The 21,267-nt window shown below is 41.2% G+C and overlaps 1 protein-coding gene across 1 annotated transcript in view; it reads right to left on the reverse strand.

The window, feature by feature from the left end:
* Window positions 1-20,446, reverse strand: part of GUCY1A2 (guanylate cyclase 1 soluble subunit alpha 2) — a 500,240-nt gene extending 479,794 nt beyond the window's left edge. The window contains exon 1 of the mRNA XM_070384284.1: window positions 20,147-20,446. Within this exon, the coding sequence (XP_070240385.1) occupies window positions 20,147-20,446 (300 nt within the window). The remainder of the gene's footprint in view (window positions 1-20,146) is intronic.
* Between the last annotated feature and the right edge of the window lie 821 nt (window positions 20,447-21,267).

The following is a 21,267-nucleotide window of genomic DNA, read 5'->3' on the forward strand; positions in this document are numbered from 1 at the left end:
CATATTCTTAGAAAAGTTCAATCTTCCAAGACTGAACCAGGAAGAAATAGAAATTATTAACAACCCAATTACAAGCACTGAAATTGAAGCTGTGATCAAATATCTCCCAAACAACAAAAGCCCAGGACCAGATGGCTTCATAGGAGAATTCTATCAAACATTTACAGAAGAGCTAATGCCTATTCTTCTAAAAATCTTTCAAAAAATTGCAGAGGAAGGAACACTTCCAAACTTGTTCAATGAGGCCACCATCACTCTGATGCCAAAACCAGACAAAAACAACATGAAAAAAGAAAACTAGAGGCCAATATCACTGATAAACATAGATGCAAAAATCCTCAACAAAATTTTAGCAAAACGAATTCAGCAACACATCAAAAAGTTCATTCACCATGATTAAGTGGGTTTATTCTAGGAATGTAAGGATACTTCACTATATGCAAATCAATCAATGTGATACACCATACTAACAAATGAAAAGATAAAAACCATATGATAAAATCAACAGATGCACAAAAAGCCTTTGACAAAATTCAGCACCCATTTATGATTAAAACTCTTCAAAAAATGGGCATAGAAGGAACTGATCTTGTTAACATAGTAAAGGCCATATATGATAAGCCTACAGCAAACATTATTCTCAATGGTGAAAAACTGAAAGCATTCCCCCTAAGATCAGGCGCAAGGCAAGGATGTTCACTTTCACCACTGTTGTTCAACATAGTTCTGGAAGTCCCAGCTACAGCAATCAGAGAAGAAAAAGAAATAAAAGGAATCCAGATTGGAAAAGAAGTAAAGCTCTCAGTGATTGCAGATGACATGATACTGTACATAGAAAACCATAAAGATAGGATCAGAAAATTACTAGAGCTAATCAGTGAATTTAGCAAAGTTGCAGGATACAAAATCACTACACAGAAATCACTTGCATTTCTATACATTAACAATGAAAAATCAGAAAGAGAAATTACGGAATCAATCCCATTCACCATTGCAACAAAAAGAATTAAATATCTAGGAATAAACTTACCTAAGGAACCAAAAGAACTGTACACAGAAAAGTATGAGACACTAATGAAAGAAATCAAAGATGACATAAACAGATGGAGAGATATTCCATGTTACTGGATACGAAGAATCAATATTGTGAAAATGACTATACTACCAAGTACCATCTACAGATTCAGTGCAATCCCTATCATATTACCAATGGCATTTTTCACAAAACTAAAAAAAAAAAAATTCACAATTCATATGGAAACACAAAAGACCCCAAATATCCAAAGCAGTCTTGAGAAAGAAGAATGGAGCTGCAGGAATCAAACTTCCTGACTCAAGATTATACTAAAAAGCTACAGTCATCAAGACAGTATGGACTGGCCCAGAAATAAACCCATGTACCTATGGGTACCTTATTTTTGACAAAGGAGGCAAAAATATACAATGGCAAAGACAGCCTCTTCAATAAATGGTGCTGGAAAGACTGGACAAATATAAGAATGAATTTAGACGACTTGCTAACGCCATACACAAAGATAAATTCAAAATGGATTAAACATCTAAATGTAAGATCAGAAACTATAAAACTCCTAGAGGAAAACATAAGCAGAACACTCGATGACATAAATCAAAGCCAGATCCTCTATGATCCATCTCCTAGAGTAATGGAAATAAAAACTAAAGTAAACAAGTGGGACCTGATTAAACTTAAAAGCTTTTGCACAGCAAAGGAAACTATAAGCAGCCCTCAAATTGGAGAATATAATAGCAAATGAAACAACTGACAAAAGATTAATGTCCAATATATACAAGCAGCTCATACAACTCAATGCCAGGAAAACAAAGAACCCAATCAAAAAGTGGGGAAAAGACCCAAACAGACATTTCTCCAAATAAAACATACACATGGCTAACAAACACATGAAAAGATGCTCAACATCACTCATTATTAGAGAAATGCACTCAAAACTACATTGGGATATCACCTCATACAGGTCAGAATGACCATCATCAAAAGGTCTACAAACAATAAATGCTGGAGAGGGTGTGGAGAAAAGGGGACACTCTTGCACTGTTGGTGGGAATGTAAATTGACACAGCCACTATGAAAGATGGTATGGAGATCACTTAAAAAACTAGGAATAAAACCACCATATGACCCAGCAATCCTATTCCTAGGCAAATACCCAAGGAAACCAAAATTTAAAAAGACACATGTATCCCACTGTTCATTGCAGCACTGTTTACAGTAGCTAGAACATGGAAGCAACCTAGATGTCCATCAAGAGATGAATGGATAAAGAAAGCTTGGTACATACACACAATGGAACATTACTCAGCCATAAAAGGAACACATTTGAGTCAGTTCTAATGAGATGGATGAACCTAGAACCTATTATACAAAGGGAAGTAAGTCAGAAAGAGAAAGATAAATATCATATTCTTATGCATATATAAGGAATCTAGAAAAAATGCTACCGATGAATATTTTTGCAGGGCAGCAATGGAGAAACAGACATAGAGAACAGACTTATGGACATGGGAGAGAGGAGGAGAGGTTGAGATGTATGGAAAGAGTAACATGGAAGCTTACATTATCATATGTGAAATAGATGGCCAACAAGAATTTGCCATATGGCTCAGGAAACTCAAACAGGGGCTCTATATCAACCTAGAGGGGTGGGGTGGGGAGGGAGATGGGAGGGAAGTTCAAAAGGGAGGGAATATATGTATACCTATGACTAATTCATATTGATGTTTGACAGAAAACAACAAGATTCTGTAAAGCAATTATCCCTCAATGAAATAAAAAATTTAATTTTTAAAAACTGAATGAAAAAAAATGGCCATTCTGGCAATCCTAAACTTAAGATAAGAGATATAGAATCATTTTTAAAATGTAATTTTCTTAAAATTAAATTTAAAAACTTGAAATTAAATTATGTTCTATCACCATCTTAAAAAAAACAAAAAACTTTAAAAATTGAATCCAAAAATAAAATACTTAGGAATAAACCTGACCAAGGAGGTGAAAGACTCACTGAAAGCTATAAAACATTAACAAAGGAAATTGAGGATGATTCAAAGAAATGGAAAGCTATCTCATATTCTTGGATTAAAATAATTAGTACTATTTAAATGGCCATACTATCCAAAGCAATCTACAGAGTTAATGTGGTCCCTATCAAATTACCCATGACATTTTTTACATAAGTGGAACAAATAATCCTAAAATTTGAATGGAGCCATTAAAGACCCAGCATTGCCAAAGAAACTGTGAGGAAAAACCAAAGCTGGAGGCATAACCCTCCTCAGACTTCAGACAATAATACAAAGCTGCTGCTGCTGCTGCTGCTAAGTCACTTCAGTCGTGTCCGACTCTGTGCGAGCCCATAGACGGCAGCCCACCAGGCTCCCCCGTCCCTGGGATTCTCCAGGCAAGAACACTGGAGTGGGTTGCCATTTCCTTCTCCAATGCATGAAACTGAAAAGTGAAAGTGAAGTCGCTCAGTGGTGTCAGACTCTTAGCGACCCCATGGACTGCAGCCTACCAGGCTCCTCTTTCCATGGGATTTTCCAGGCAAGAGTACTGGAGTGGGGTGCCATTGTCTTCTCCTAATACAAAGCTACAAGAGTCAAAACAGCATGGTATTTGCACAAAAACAGACATATGAAACAATGGAATAAAGAGCTCAAAATAAACCAAGACACTTATGGTCAATTAATCTTTAACAAAGAAGGCAAGAATATACAATGTGAAAAAGACAGTCTCTTTAGCAAGTGATGTTGGGAAAGCTGGACACCTTCATATCAATAAATGAAGTCAGAACACACACCGATCATTCATAAAAATAAACTCAAAATGGCTTAAAGACTTAAATATAAGATATGACACCATACAGCTCCTAGAAGAAAACAGAGGCAAAACATTTTCTGACATCAATAGTACCAATGTTTTCTTTTTTTTTTTTCTATACCCGACAGCCAGCTTGACGCCGCCACACTCAGCCGCGTCACTCGACCCTTTCAGCGGTTGCCACCGGATCCGGAAGTAGCCCCTCGGAAGCTACCAATGTTTTCTTAGATAACTCTCCCAAAGCAATAGAAATGAAAGCCAAAAGTGGGGCGGGGGCGGGGGGCAGTGCATGGGGACACCTAATGAAACATACAAGCTATTGCACAGCAAAGGAAACCATAAACAAAATGAAAAGACAACCTGCAGAATGAGAAGAAATATTTATGATGCTACTGACAAGGGCTTAATTTTCAAAATATACAAACAGCTCATAAAATTCAACAACTAAAAAAACAAATAACTCAATCCAAAAAATGGGCAAAAGACCTACAGACTTCTCTCCAAAAAATAACATATAGGTGGCCAATTAGCACATGAAACAATGCTCAACATGACCCTTCTTCAGGGGATCTTCCTGACCCAGGGATCAAACCTGTGTCTCTTATGTCTCCTGCATTGGCAGGTAGGTTCCACTAGCACCACCTGGGAAGCCCAATGATTAGGGAAATGCAAATAAAAACTACAGTGAGATACCACCTCAGAGCAGTCGGAAAGGCCATCATTACAAACAGACAAATTCTGGAGAGGGTATGGAGAAAAATGGAATCCTCCTACACTGTTCGTGGGGATGCAAAACACTATGGAGGTTCCTCAAAAAATTAAAAGTGGAGTTGCCATATGATCCAACATTCCCACTCCAGGGCACATACCCAAACAAAAACTATAATTCAAAAAGATATAAGCACTAGTTCAAGATGGCAGAGTAGAAGGATGTGTATTCATCTACTCCTGCAAGAACACCAAAATTGCAACTAGCTGTTGAATAACCATCAACAGGAGGACAATGGAACCTACCAACAAAAGATACTTCATGTCCAAAGACAAAGAAGAAGCTGCAGCAAGATGGTAGGACGGGCGCAATCACAATAAAATCAAATCCCATACCTGCTGGGTGAATGACCCACAAACTGGAGAACAATAATAACAAAGAAGTTCTCCCACTGCTATGAAGGTTCTGAATCCCACGTCAGGCTTCCCAGCCTGAGGATCAGACAAAGGAATTGAATCTCCAGGGAATCTGGCCAGCATGATTTGATTACAGGTCTTCCACAGGACTGGGGGAAACAAAGACTCCAGTCTTGGAGGGCACAAACAACATCTTGTGCATACCAACATCCAGAGGAAAGGAGCAGGGACCCCACAGCTGACTGAACCAAAACTGCCAGCTAGTGTTGGAGGGTCTCCTGTGGAGGTGAGGATCACCAGGGGCTCACCACATGTCACCTCAGGCCAAACAACTACCAGGGAGGGAGTGCACCTCACCCGTTAGCAGAAATCTGAATTAAAGCTTTACTGAGCAAAGTCCTGCCCACAAGTTTAGTTCAGTTCAGTTGCTCAGTTGTGTCCGACTCTTTGCAACCCCATGGACTGTGGCACGCCAGGTTTTCTTGTCCATCACAAACTCCCAGAGTTTATTCAAACTCATGTCCATTGAGTTGGTGATGCCATCCAACCATCTCAATCCTCTGTCGTCCCCTTCTCCTTCTGCCTTCAATCTTTCCCAGCATCAGGGTCTTTTCTAGTGAGTCAGTTCTTCGCATCAGGTGGCCAAAGTATTGGAGTTTCAGTTTCAGCATCTGTCCTTCCAATGAATATTCAGGACTGATTTTCTTTAGGATGGACTGACTGGATCTCCTTGCAGTCCAAGGGACTCTCAAGAGTCTCCTCCAACACCACAGTTCAAAAGCATCAATTCTTTGGCACTCAGCTTTCTTTATAGTCCACCTCTCACATCCATACATGACTACTGGAAAAACCATAGCTTTGACTAGATGGACCTTTGTTGGCACAGTAATGTGTCTGATTTTGAATATGCTGTCTAGGTTGGTCATAACTTTCCTTCCAAGGAGCAAGCGTCTTTTAATTTCATGGCTGCAGTCACCATCTGCAGTGATTTCGGAGCCCAGAAAAATAAAGTCTGTCACTGTTTCCACTGTTTCCCCATCTATTTGCCATGCAGTGATTGGGCCAGAGCAAGACCAAACTTTTCCCATAGCCAGTCCCTCTCATCAGGAATCCTCATCCATCAGAGGGAAGACAGAAGAAGGAAGAAGAACCACCATCCCATAGCAGCTAAACAAAAACCATGTAACAGAAAGTTAATCATGATGAAAAAGCAGATAGTTACGTCCCAGATGAAGGGACAAGATAAAACCCCAGAGAAACAACTAAATGAAGTGGAGATAGGCAAAACACCAGATAAAGAATTCAGAATCATGATAGTGAAGACAACACAGGATCTAGGGAAAACAATGGAGAAGATGCAGGAAATGTTTACCAAAGACCTAGAAGAACTAAAAAACAAACAGAGATCAATAATACTCTGCTGCTGCTGCTGCTGCTAAGTCGCTTCAGTCATGTCCGACTCTGTGCGACCCCAGAGACGGCAGCCCACCAGGCTCCACCGTCCCTGGGATTCTCCAGGCAAGAACACTGGAGTGGGTTGCCATTTCCTTCTTCAATACATCAAAGTGAAAGTGAAGTCGCTCAGTCATGTCCAACTCTTAACGACCCCATGGACTGCAGCCTACCAAGCTCATCTGTCCATGGGATTTTCCAGGCAAGAGTATTGGAGTGGGATGCCATTGCCTTCTCAATAATACACTAGAAGGAATCAATAGCAGAATGGATAAATGAACTGGAAGATGGAATGGAGGAAATCACTACTGAAGAACAGAATACAGAAAAAAAGAATGAAAAGAAATGAAGACAGCCTAACAGACCTCTGGGACGTGAAATGCACCGACATGCGCATTATAGGGGTCCCAGAAGGAAAAGAGAGAGAGAAAGGACCTGAGAAAATATTTGAAGAGATAATAGCTGAAAAGTTTCCAAACATGGGAAAGGAAATGGTCAACTAGTCCAGGAAGTACACAGAGTCCCAGGAAAGATAAACCCAAGGAGGAACACATCAAAACACATAGCAATCAAACTGACAAAAATTAAAGACAGAGATAAAATATTAAAACAACAAGGGAAAAAATGACAAATAACATACAAGGAAACTCCCATAAGGCTATCAGCTGATTTCTCAACAGAAACTCTACAAGCCAGAAGGGAATGGCATGATATATTTAAAGTTATGAAAAGGAAAACCTACAACCAAGAATATTCTACCCAGCAAGACTCTCCTTCAGATTTAATGGAGAAATCAAAAGCTTTCCAGACAAGCAAAAGTTAAGAGAATTCAGGACCACCAAACAAGCTTTATAACAAATGCTAAAGGAACTTCCCTAAGCAGGAAACACAAGACAAGGAAAAGACCTACAGAAAATAAACCCAAAACAATTAAGAAAATAGTAATAGGATCATACATCTATATAATCACTTTAAATGTAAATGGATTAAATACACAAATCAAAAGATATAGACTGCTGGGCATATGAAAACATGTGCATGTATGTATGCACTTCCACTTACCACATCACAATGCTTGACCCCCAAATTGTGTTTAAGTATTTTACATTGTTAAGTTCCTTATGTTTCCATTATGGCTTACAATTGCAATTACCTTTTATTTTTTGTCTGGCTATTGATTGTGAAAACTGATAAACATCTTTCACTATAGTGATTATGTAACTATTACTCAATACCATTGTATCATGATAGGTCAACAGAAAAATAATAGAACTCTATATATCACCAAAACTACAATTTAACAGAAAAGACATGTGGTGCCAAGGAGAAGGAAGGGTAAAGGAAGGATGGAGGGGGCATTTGGAGTTAGCAGATGAAAACTAGCATATCAGTTCAGTTCAGTCATTCAGTCGTGTCTGACTCTTTGTGACCCCATGGACGTCAGCATGCCTGGCTTCCCTCCATTGAGTCAGTGATGCCATCCAACCATCTTATCCTCTGTCGTCCCCTTTTCCTCCTGCCTTCAATCTCTGCCAGCATCAAGGTCTTTTCAAGTGAGTCATTTCTTCGCATCAGGTAGTCAAAGTATTGGAGCTTCAGCTTCAGCATCAGTCCTTCCAATGAATATTCAGGACTGATTTCCTTTAGGATTGGCTGCTTTGATCTCCTTGCAGTCCAAGGGACTCTCAAAAATCTTCTCCAATACCACAGTTCAAAAGCATCAATTCTTCACTGCTCAGCTTTCTTTACAGTCCAACTCTCACATTTACACATGACTACTGGCAAGACCATAGCTTTGATTAGATAGACCTTTGTTGCAAAATAATGTCTCTGATTTTTAATATGTTGTCTAGGTTGGTCATAAATTTTCTTCCAAGGAGCAAGCATCTTTGAACTTCATGGCTGTAGTCACCATCTGCAGTGATTTTGGAGCCCAAGAAAATAAAGTCTGTCACTGTTTCCATTTTTGCCCATCTATTAGCCATGAAGTGATGGGACTGGTTGCCATGATCTTAGCTTTTTGAAAGTTGACTTTTAAGCCAGCCTTTTCACTCTCCTCTTTCACTTTCATCAAGAGGCTCTTTAGTTCCTCTCCACTTTGTCATAAGAGTGGTGTCATCTGCATATCTGAGATTATTGATATTTCTCCCAGCAATCTTGATTCCAGCTTGTGCGGCATCCAGCCCAGCATTTTGCATGATATACTCTGCATATAAGTTAAATACGCAGGGTGACAATATACAGCCTTGATGTATTCCTTTCACAATTTGGAACCAGTCTGTTGTTCCATGTCTGGTTCTAACTGTTGCTTGTTGACCTGCATACAGATTTCTCAGGAGGCAGGTAAGGTGGTCTGCTATGCCCATCTCTTACAGAATTTTCCACAGTTTATTGTGATCCACACAGTCAAAGTCTTTGGCATAGTCAATAAAGCAGAAGTAGATGTTTTTCTGGAATTCTGTTTTTTCCATGGTCCAACAGATGTTGGCAATTTGATCTCTGGCTTCTCTGCCTTTTCTAAATCCAGCTTGAGCATCTGGACATTCATGGTTCATACACTGTTGAAGCCTGGCTTGGAGAATTTTGAGCATTACTCTGCTAGTGTGTGAATGAGTGCAATTGTGCAGTAGTTTGAACATTCTTTGGCAGTGCCTTTCTTTGGGATTGGAAACTAGTATATACAGAATGGATAAGCAAGGTCCTACTGTATAGCACAGTGAATAGTCAATATCTTACGATAAACCATAATGGGGAAGAAGATAAAAAAGGACATGTATATATAACAGAATTACTTTTCTGTATAGCAGAAATCAGCACAAGATTGTAAATCAACTACATTTAGATAACAAAGAAACAGGTGGAAAAAAACAACAGGCCCACTGAGAAAGAAGCCCAGTAATCTGCATTTCAACAATCGTTTTTAGGTATTTCTTTTGTTCACTGACGTTTGATAACCTCTAGCTCAAATGAAGAACTGTTTAATAAATCCCAAATAAAGTCTGGGCAGGAAGTGATTTCTCACTGTTCTATTTATAAGAATGTTCACTCTTTCTCAGTTCCACCAAACAGCCATAACAAATCAGTCTTCCAAGATATTTCCGGCTCCCCTACCTCCTAAATCAATCTATGCTGAAATTTTCAATTTTATGAGATGCCCTGAGCTTACAGCACATAAGTCTAGATCTTCAGATCCTGTCCTGAAGTGATATTTAAGGAGCAAGATTTTTTTATTCCGTCTAACAATGCATTTTTGGTGACAGTAGCCCACTTACTGACAAACAGTTCCCACCAGAAAGAGAGCTGTACAGAAAATATAAGCAGACTTCTACTGGAGACTGAGAGAGTTGTTACATTTACCTAATTTCTTAAAATATAAATGGGCTTCTCAAGGAGTTCCAGCAGAAGGATCCTTTTCCATTTTCTTTCGTTTTAGCACAACTTCATTCTGAAGTTTTGCTTTAAATGGCAAGAGTAAGTAAAATTCAAGCAGGTCTGCATACTTGAAAGTATCTCTCAGAGACTGGGTATGAAATCTATTTTATTTGACTCAACCAAATATAGCACAGGAAAAAATTAAACAAAAGAGAAATAACTATAATTGGATAAACAATAATATAGTAATAAATTATTAATATAATAATAATAATTCTTAAACAAGAACATCTTTCACTTATTCTGAACATTTTATTGAAAATCCATTAAGTATCAGGTACCATACTAAATACAAGATAAAAATAAGAGTATTGAAATGAGTCAGAATTTAAACAGCAGAACTTTGACTTTTGACCTAACCATTGGTCTATGCATCAAATAAGGGCCTGCAAAGAAGGTGTAGTCCTTAAAGGCCTAGCCAGTTCTTATAAATATTTTCCCTACTTATGCCACATAATTTTTTTCTTCCTAGATGTGTGTGAAATTCACAGTAAACAGTGTTTATATCTAGAGATAACCCACTAATTTTACTACCATATTCAAAAAAACATGTAGGTTTACCTTCAGTTCCATATGCTAGAGGCAACAAGATAAAACAAAAAAGGACTTCCCTGGTTGTCCAGTGGTGGAGAATCTGTCTGCCAATGCAGGGAAACAGGTTTGATCCCTAGTCCAGGAACATTACATGTACTGTCGGGCAATTAGGCCCTTACTCAACAACTACTAAAGCCTGCACGTTCTAGAGCCCATGCACTGCAACTACTGAAGGCCTTGCCACTGCAATAAGAAGCCGCACACAGCAACTAGAGAGTTAGCTGATGCCCAGTCGTGGATGTGTCTGGTGGTGCAAGTAAAGTCTGATGCTGTAAAGAACAATACTGCATAGGAACCTGGGATGCTAGGTCCATGAATCAAGGTAAATTGGATGTGGTCAAACAGTAGATGGCAAGAGTAAACATCAACATTTTAGGCATCAGTGAACTAAAAAGGACTGGAATGGGTGAATTTAATTCAGATGACCACTATCATCTGAATATCATTATCATCTTGCCTACTACTGTGGGCAAGAATCCTTTAGAAGAAATGGAATAGCCCTCATAGTCAACAAAAGAGTCTGAAGTGGAGTAGTTGGGTCCAATCTCAAAAATGACAGAATGATCTCTGTTCAATTCCAAGGCAAACCATTCAATATCATAGTAATCCAAGTCTATACCCCAACCACTGATGCCAAAGTAGCTGAAGCTGAACAGTTGTATGAAGACCTATAAGACAGTTGTATGAAGACCTATAAGACCTTCTAGAACTAAGACCCCAAAAAGATGTCATTTTCATCACAGAGGATTGGAATGCAAAAGTAAAAAGTTAAGAGATACCTGGAGTAACAGGTAAGTTTGATCTTGGAGTACAAAATGAAGCAAGGAAAAAGCTAACAGTTTGGCCAAGAGAATACACTGGTCATAGCAAACACCCTCATCCAACAATAAGAGATGACTCTGGTCATAGCAAACACCCTCATCCAACAATAAGAGATGACTCTACACATAGACATCAACAGATAGTCAATACCAAAAGCAGATTGACTACATTCTTTGCAACCAAAGATGGAGAAGCTCTATATAGTTAGCAAAAACAAGATTTGGAGCTGACTGCCACTCAGATTATGAGCTCCTCATTTCAAAATTCAGATTTAACTTGAAGAAAGTAGGTAAAACCCCTGAGCCATTCAGTTACAACCCAAATCCAATCCCTTATGATTATACAGTGGAAGTGACAAATAGATTCAAAGGATTAGATTTGACAGACAGAGTGCCTGAAGAACTATGGACAGAGGTTCACTGCATTGTACAGGAAGCGGTGATCAAAACCATCCCCAAGAAAAAGAAATGAAACAAGGCAAAATGCTTATCTGAGGAAGCCTTACAAATAGCTTAGAAAAGAAGAGAAGCAAAAGGCAAAGGAGAAAGGGAAAGATATGCCCAAATGAATGCAGAGTTCCAAAGAATAGCAAGGAGAAATAAGAAAGCCTTCTTAAGTGAACAATGCAAAGAAATAGAGGAAAACAATAAAATGGGAAAAACTAGAGATCTCTTCAAGAAAATTAGCAATACCAAGGGAACATATCATGCAAAGATGGACACACTAAAAGACAGAAACAGCAAGGATCTAACACAAGCAGAAGGGATTAAGATGAGTGGAAAGAATACACAGAAGAACTGTACGAAAAAGGTCTTAATGACTCGGATAATCACAATGGTTTGGTTACTTACCTGACATCCTGGAATGTGAAGCCAAGTAGGCCTTAGGAAGCATTATAAAAACAAAGCTAGTGGAGGTGATGGAATTCCAGCTGAGCTATTTATAAATCTAAAATATGATGCTGTTAAAATGCCCTGGTGGCTCAGATGGTAAAGTGTCCGCCCACAATGTGGGAGACCTGAGTTCAATCCCGGGGTTGGGAAGATCCTCTGGAGAAGGAAATGGCAATACACCCCAGTATGCTTACCTGGAAAATCCCATGAATGGAGGAGCGTGGTAGGCTACAGTCCATGGTGTCGCAAACAGTCAGACACGATTGGGTGACTTCACTTCACTTCAAAGTGCTACACTCATATGACAGCAAATCTGGAAAACTCAGCAATTGCCACAGGACTGGAAAAGGTCAGTTTTCATTCCAATCCCAAAGAAGGGCAATGCCAAAGAATGTTCAAACTACCACACAATTGCACTCATTTCACACGCTAAAGTTAATGCTCAAAATCCTTCAAGCTAGGCTTCAATGGTACATGAACAAAGAACTTCCAGAATGTACAAGCTGAATTTAGCAAAGGCAGAGAACCAGAGATCTAATTGCCAACATCCATTGTATCACAGAAAACCCAAAATACCTCGTGCAAAATGCTGGGCTGGATGAAGCACAAGCTGGAATCAAGATTGCCAGGAGGAATATTAACAACCTCAGATATGCAGATGACACCACCTAATGGCAGAAAGTGAAGAGGAACTAAAGAGTCTCTTGATGAGTGTGAAAAAGAAGGACAGGAAAGCCTGATAAGCTACACTCCACGGGGGTTGTAAAGTGTTGGACACAGCTTAGCAACTGAACAATAGCAATCCCTCTCACAGAACCTCAGAGTACTTCAAGGTAGATAAACTATACAGTAAAAATGATAATATAATTACATTACCTCTACTAACAAACTAATAATCACTGATGTCATTTCCCACAGTCAAAATTTATCTTTAAAATGAAGGTGGTAGAGCTGAGCTGGTAGAATAGAGTGCCTTATACAAAACATAAGTTATTAGTTGGGTAACTGTTGTATCTCACAGCCTAAGCCTTTGAACATACATACAAATTATTTTGAATGCAATGGATGGGGAACTCTTGAAATTTTCAGGCAAGTGAAATAAACAATTTTTCTTTCATCTAATGATTTTTCCTAAGTTAAAAATAATTTGCATTGAAATACCCATATTCTACCAAATACATATGTTCTAGTATTTTTATCAGAGAAGGCAATGGCACCCCACTCCAGTACTCTTGCCTGGAAAATCCCATGGACAGAGGAGCCTGGTAGGCTGCAGTCCATGGGGTCGCTAAGAGTCGGACACGACTGAGCGACTTCACTTTCACTTTTCACTTTCATGCATTGGAGAAGGAAATGGCAACCCATTTCAGTGTTCTTGCCTGGAGAATCCCAGGGACGGAGGGGCCTGGTGGGCTGCCGTCCATGGGGTCGCACAGAGTCAGATATGACTGAAGCGACTTAGCAGCAGCAGCAGTATTTTTATGGAATTTATAGTAATGGTACTCATACTTCCACATAACATTCAACAGTTTGACAGAAATTTTTGAATCTGTAATGATTATACATATTTATGTACTCACATGAGTCACAGCCAGGGAGCCAAAAATGGGCTCCACTTTTAATTTTTTAATGGATAGACTGGGCAATGCCAATAAAATTTACACTGGGCAATGCCTAAAAAATTTTACCAATACGTTTAGGTACACATCATCAGTTGACCAATGAACTCTTTTAATAAGGTTGTTGTTGTTGTTTAGTCACTAAGTCATGTCTGACTTTGGGACCCCAGGCTGCCAGGCTCCTCTGAGAAATCATGGGATTTCTCAGACAAGAATACTGGAGTGGGTTGCCATTTATTTACTACTGAGCCACCAGGGAAGCCTTTTGTAATAAGGTTATTAATAAGTAAGGTCTTCCCAGGCGGCACTAGTGGTAAAGAATCTGCCTGCCAACGCAGGAGACAAAAGAGATGCGGGTTCAATCCCTACGTCAGGAAGATTCCCTGGAGGAGAGTATGGCAACCCAACCCAGTATTCTTGCTTGGAGAATCCCATGGAGAGAGGAGCCTGACAGGCTATAGTCCACAGCACTCATGCACTGATAAGTTACTGAGAAAAAAACAAAAAATTATAGATCATTTGGAGGCATTTAAATTTGACTGAAGTTAATGAATCGCAGCTTGTAACTATCATTTATCAAGTTCAAGAAATTTTACAAGAAATATTGCTCCTCTTTCACAACACAGCTATAAGGTAGTCATGATTCCTACTTCACAAAATAGAAAACTAAGGCTCCGAGAAGGTAGGGGTTGGCTCTCCCAGGGTCTTAGATATAGTAAAGGGCTCAGGAAGGAGTTATTCAGATTGTCTGTCAAAAAACATATCCTTGTACTTTCAACTCTGCCAAGCTGTTTCTGATGACTAGGAATGAAGCAGAGAAAAGTAATAGAAAACAGAATACAGAAATATTTCTATAGAAATAGAAAAGGTCATTAAATTCTGATTTCAGATTGTAGTATCTAATTTATACAAAAGTGAAAACATTAAACTAGTAGAATACATTTTGTTTCATTTTTAACTTTAATGAATCTATTGCTCAGAAGTTTAAAATTCACATTTAACTTCAAAATCTTAAAATTTCAATTAAAACACATAAATGTGTCAAATACCTTACCTCACAAATATATTTTATATACTTTTAATGATTTACATGTTAGTTACACTTACAATTTCTAAGGTTTTATTTAAGGCCTTATACATCACGGGGTTCATTTTATTTAGTGAGAGGCTAAATACGTGTTTTTTATGCTCTTTCAATTTTCCATTGGCATATATCAGTAAAATTTCCTTTCCAAAAACAATTTTTCTTTTTTGCTACTTAAATTCAAGCTTCCCTTCCTTTTTCTTTCCTCGCTGTTCTTTATTTCTTGGACTAATCCTCATGTAAGTAGCTTTCCTCCCTTTACATGCCATCCTTGCAATTCTGTTACTTTTCTTCCTGTCATTCTGCTATCTATAGCTTCCGAAGTCTTCAAAGCCGCCTGTAATGTGCCTGGAGGGCTATAGTCCTTGGGGTCACAAAGAGTTGGACATGACTGAGCAACTGAGCACGCAAACAAATGTTGTAACAGCTAGTAGTGCTCAGACAAGAAACCTAAGAAAGCCTTGCCCCCAGTTGATTTCTGAGAGTATCTTCACTGATAGGCTGACATTAGCAAACCCCAAACTGAGGTCAAAGTGACAGGGGTCTAAGCAATCATCATTCATAAAAATAAAATGAAAATAAAATGAGATCCCAAATTTACCCTTGACGCAAAAGGTCCCAGCTGTTTCTTCGTATGTGTTCCCAAGTAAATTATTTCAAAATAAATAACATAATAAGTGATTTATACCAGATCTTTAGGATTATTTTTCTCTTTATGGCTGCATCCCAGAGATCTGCAGTGAACAAAACCAACCAAAGTGGAGGATAAAACTTCCCCTAAATATCTCCGCAGCAACCGGAGTTCTTATATTTTCCCTCAATACAGTTTACTTAGAATAAAAGCTATAATTCAAGTTTCATGAGGTTGAAGAATGCGAAAGTTTTATTTGGCATTTGTATCACCAACGCTTTGTACAATACTTGCCACATAGCAGACCCTCAAGTATTTTTTAACAACTAAGTGGAAAAAATAGTACTTTGATGCCCCCACTTGAGAAAATAATCTACTTTCCCCAGTTTTAAAACTCATATGTCCTTGCTTTTTATTTCATATGCCACTGTGAGAGCTTATTCAAAACTTATTTAACTTATATGCAGAGTACATCATGAGAGACGCTGGGCTGGAAGAAGCACAAGCTGGAATCAAGATTGCTGGGAGAAATATCAATAACCTCAGATATGCAGATGACACCACCCTTATGGCAGAAAGTGAAGAAGAACTAAAGAGCCTCTTGATGAAAGTGAAAGAGGAGAGTGAAAAAGTTGGCTTAAAGCTCAACATTCAGAAAACGAAGATCATGGCATCCAGTCCCATCACTTTCATGGCTAATAGATGGGCAAAAAATGGAAACAGTGACAGACTTTATTTTCTTGGGCTCCAAAATCACTGCAGATGGAGACTGCTTACTCCTTGGAAGAAAAGCTATGACAAATGTAGATAGCATATTAAAAAAGCAGAGACATCACTTTGCCAACAAAGGTCCGTATAGTCAAAGCTATGGTTGGAGTCACGTATGGATGTGAAAGTTGGACCATAATGAGGGCTGAACCCCAAAGAATTTATGTTTTCTAACTGGTATTGGAGAATACTCTTGAGAGTCCCTTTAACAGCAAGGAGATCAAACCAGTCAATCCTAAAGGAAATCAACCCTGAATATTCAAGGAAGGACTGATGCTGAAGCTGAAGCTGAAGCTCCAATACTTTGGCCACCTGATGGGAAGAGCCAACTCATTGGTAAAGAACTTGATTCTGGGAAAGATTGAAGGCAGGAGCAGAAGCGGATGACAGAGGATGAAATTGGTGGATGGCATCTCTGATTCAATGGATTTGAATCAGAGTTTGACAAGCTCTGGGAGATAGTGAAGGACAGGGAAGCCTGGTGTGCTACAGTCCATGAGGTTACAAAGCGTCAGACATGACTGAGTGACTGACTTGGTGACTGAACAACAACATTGAAAGCTTGACGATACCTGTCTTCATAGAATGTCAGACCAGGGAGAGGCTTTAAATGTAATAATTTACAGAAAAGAATGATCCTAGGTAGTAAAAGTGATATACAGAGTGACATACATGTATTTAGTTATCCAAGGCACAATGAATGAGAACCAGGTCTCCTGAATTTTGTATTTTTTTTCAATTTCATCAATTCAATTTATTTTTATTATTGAAATGTTGTGAAGTATCATAACCTGTATAGCTAACATCAATGCAGCTATTAGTATCTCTTAAAATACCAAAAACCTGAGTTTGAATATTCCATTGACCAAATTACTAGCTGAATTACTTGGCAATATCATAGTATTTATTAAATGTATTTCCATTTCCCTACTTGCAAAGTATTCTGAATAAAAAAGAAAGAAATCTCCAGTGATCAAGACAACATTCCACAATGAGACCACTAAGAAGACAAGAGCTTCCACAGCAATGCAAGAAGGTTTGCAAAACTCAAGAAGGTTTAAAACAACTAGAAATTTCCATCTAAGAATGCTCTGATAATGGCTATTCTCAGAGTTTTTTTGGGTTTGGGTTATTTTGCTTGTTCATTCGTTTTTAAGTTGTTCAGCTCTAATGAAAGGACACTGGATAAGTGTTGGACATAAGTGTTTCCAGAGAAGTTTAGAATGCTGACAGCGTAGGAGAACAAATTTACAGTAATTTTTTGAAGCAGTGTTCTAGTTTGCCAAACAAAAGAAAATGCGGGTAGAGAACACAGAGTAGTCAGTGCTTTGAAATATATTGTTTTGTGTTACCAAGTCCACTGTTGATATGGTGAGTCAATGAGAACCGGTTTATACATGTCTTCGGAAGTTGGAATTGTTACACTATATTCACCTATATGTTTCCAGCATTATAGGTGAAAAAGCTTTTTCAAAATATAAAAAATTACAGAATGGAAAGTACATACAGCTGTTGCTTATTTCTGATTATCACAATTATTTTCAAATTTGTTATCTAAACACCTGATTACATGTTTTTTTAATCTGGCAAAGAGCCAAAGTCATTCAAATTTTACGTTTTTTAAAGGGTAAAAGTCAGAGACTGTTTCTTCCCTCTTATTTTGGCAGTAAATAGTAGCATTCAATTTATTTTATCTACTTCTAACATAAGTCATTGAGAGTAGTCTTATGTTAAACTCGCATTACCAAAGGCACTTCCACAACTTTTGAAAAATTTCTAAATTCTGATTTTTAGGGGAAAAAAAAAAAAACCCTCCAGAATTATCAAAACAATTCCCACAAAAATCTAATACTTATCTTTAGTAAAATTATCACATTACATATGAATCTGTTACAATGAAGAATTAGTATATTGCACAAATGTTGCTTTGGGCACTGACACAAAACTACATATGCACAGGATTACTGGACTCCTTTTATAAAGGCTTAAGTTCAACAATTTGCAACATCAAATAGTTCCTAAAAGTGTGCTTCCTCGGAAATATTTGCATTAATAATAGCAAACAGTAGCTAACCTATTTTGGGTTTTGTACCTAGCTTATCAATAGAAGAAGTGGCAAAAGCTAATCGAAGGGAAAATGCACAAAAAAGGAAGATGACTGAGACAGTAGTCTCATTGCTAGAGGAAAAGGCCATACTCCATTAAGGCAACAGCCCCAGGATACTTGTAGGCCTGTCTGGTACAAATCCCCGGTCTCTGGATCCAATTCTTTCTTAAGGCCCTCCTACCATCAACTGCAAGAGTACTTTCAAAAGGGAGACTCAAGAGCAGGCAAACAAGTTCAATGTTCAGATTCACTTTGAAAACTTTAAAGAAGTAAAAGTCTCCAAGATGGGCAGCTAAAAGTGCTTTCAGAAGTTGAAATCCTTGTAACCAATCAAGGTGCAAATAAAAATCAGCTTTAGTTTGACAGTGAATCTCTTTAGGATTCTGTCTGCAATGGAGTTCCTTCAAAACAGAGCTCATACAGTCTAAGAAAGACTGAAACAGAAGTCTGGCATTACTGCAAAGATTAAAAGTCAAGAGTAGCTGAAATGCCTGACCAGGAATGAGGCAGAGTGCTCTGGAAAGATACCAAGAATCATAGGGAGTCTGGAGTACACCTGGAACTGATGATACAGCCATCCCTAATGAGCACAAGTTAGAGAGAGCTAGGCAGGCATTCGGAGAAGGCAATAGCACCGGGCTGCCGTCTATGGGGTAGCACAGAGTCAGACATGACTGAAGCAACTTAGCAGCAGCAGCCAATACTCTTGCCTGGAAAATCCCATGGACGGAGGAGCCTGGTGGGCTGCAGTCCATGGGGTAGCTAAGAGTCGGGCACGACTGAGCGACTTCATTTTCACTTTCATGCATTGGAGAAGGAAATGGCAACCCACTCCAGTATTCTTGCCTGGAGAATCCCAGGGATGGGGAAGCCTGGTGGGCTGCCGTCTATGGAGTCGCACAGAGTCGGACACGACTTAGCAGCAGCAGCAGCAGCAGGCAGGCATTTATTCATTCAACAGATAGTTACGCAGGGCCTAATATAAGGAAACTGAAAAAATGAGGGAGAATGCACTAAAGAATCCAGGGGACAGAGTGTGAAGGATGAGGTAGGGGTGCAAGAAAGAGAAGACAGGTTTAGAAAACCAAATACCCGGGTTACCGACAGAAGAAGACTGAGCCAATAAATGACCAGTAACGAAGAAAAAAATACACGAGGTGGTGAGAAAACAAGAGATGAGAGGGCTCTTCATCAAAAAATTATCTGACAACCGGTCCCTAAAGATTGAGAAAAGGAATGCAACCTAGGAAGGCAGTTAGCTTGCAGAATTCAAATTTGTCAGAGAAGGTCATGCTAAGAGCAAGAGTGTCGGGGGGGAAAAAAAGAGGGGAAGAGTTTCCTGGAAGGGAGCAGGGGTTCCTGTGGGATGCTGGAGAAGAAAGGAGGCACAGTGCTTGGAAAAGTTTTGGGGAAAGAAAACAGGTGGGTGAGAAGGAGCCGTCGAGCCATCAGGGTGACTGCGACGAAGGAGGTTGCAAATGCTGGGGGTGGGCAGACAGACCTTTGAATCAGGAGGCCCCCAGAGGAGTGAAGTCTCACTCCATGCCCGTATCCCAGTGCCCCCTTCCACTAGGGCCCAAAGTCCAGGTCTCTCCCGGGGGCCATCGGGAACTAGGCCGGGCTAGGCCCCGCCACCCCGCCCCCCTCCCCACACACACCCCGGCGGCGGGGCTCTTGGCACGCGGCGGGACCAGCCTGGCTCCCACCTGCCCGGTCCGCGTCCTTCCACCCGAGGCTCGGCCCTGCCCCTCGTCTCTACTCACCGAGGGCGCCGTCAGACGGCTGATGCTCTCGCCCAGCGAGTCCAGGTTGACCCGCCTGCGGCGCTGCGCTCGCCTGGCCCCGGCTGTGGCGGCGCTGACTGCGGCGGCGGCTGCTGCGCCGGCCGCCGGGGCTCGGGCGGAGACGTGCGCCGCTCTGGGCTCGGGCAGCCCGGGCGCGCTGCGGCCGCCGTTCCAGCAGAGCCTGGACAACGGGCACTCCGCCTCCTCCTCGGGGCTGGTCTCCAGATAGTCCGAGCCCAGGGAGCTGAAGGACTCGGACGAAATCTTCCTCCGAGACATGCTGTCGGCGCTGCGGCGGCCGAGGCGGCGGCGGCGGGAATACGGGCGGCGGCGGCGGCGGCTGCACCGGCGGCGTTAGGTGCGCTGCGACCGCGGGGAAACGGGGCAGGGCTGCTCGACCGGGAGGGCGGCCCCGGAGCCGCGGAGCCTCGGGAGCCGACTGCTCATGGCGGGAACTTGCAGCGCCGCGCTGCCCTGGGCCCGCGTTCGCCGGCCGCTGCCGCCTCGGCGCGCGCCTGGACGCGTCTCCGCGGCTGCTCTCAGCTCGCGGGGAGGCTGCGAGTGAGAGCCCGGGGGCTGCCGGGCGGGGAGGCGGCGGCCGCGCGGCAGCGGAGGCAGAGGCTCGCGCCGCCCGCGCGCCCAGCTCGCCCCTGTTGCCCGCCCTCCGCCCGCCAGTCCCTCCCACCTCCCCTCGCCGTGCCGCCCGCCTGCTCCCTCCGTGCGCCCCCTCCTCCGCGCCGTCTCTCCGCAGCCGTCACGTGTTGCCTTCGCACCCACTGGAAGTCTCTGCCTCTGTGCTGTCGCCACGCTTCGGGAGCAACGGGGACACTTCGGCGTCCTCTGAGCGCCACCCCAGCTCCCGCCATCCCCACCTCCTCGCGGAAGAGGCAGCTGAGGAGCAGATGGGGCCCGGTGGGCCCTGAGACAGGGGGGCACCCGGCCGGGACGGAACACCTGCCTCTGCAGCCGCCTCAGGGAAGCCTGAGGGCGTGGGACTGGGGGTCCATCATTTAGAGTCCATCATTGACCTTTCCCTCCGAGTTCATTTGGGAAGTTCTGAGGCCAGGGGGAAAGGCCGAGGGGTCCAGCCCGCCCATGCC

This window comes from Bos mutus, chromosome 15, assembly GCF_027580195.1.
Source record: "Bos mutus isolate GX-2022 chromosome 15, NWIPB_WYAK_1.1, whole genome shotgun sequence".
Lineage (NCBI taxonomy): Eukaryota > Metazoa > Chordata > Mammalia > Artiodactyla > Bovidae > Bos > Bos mutus.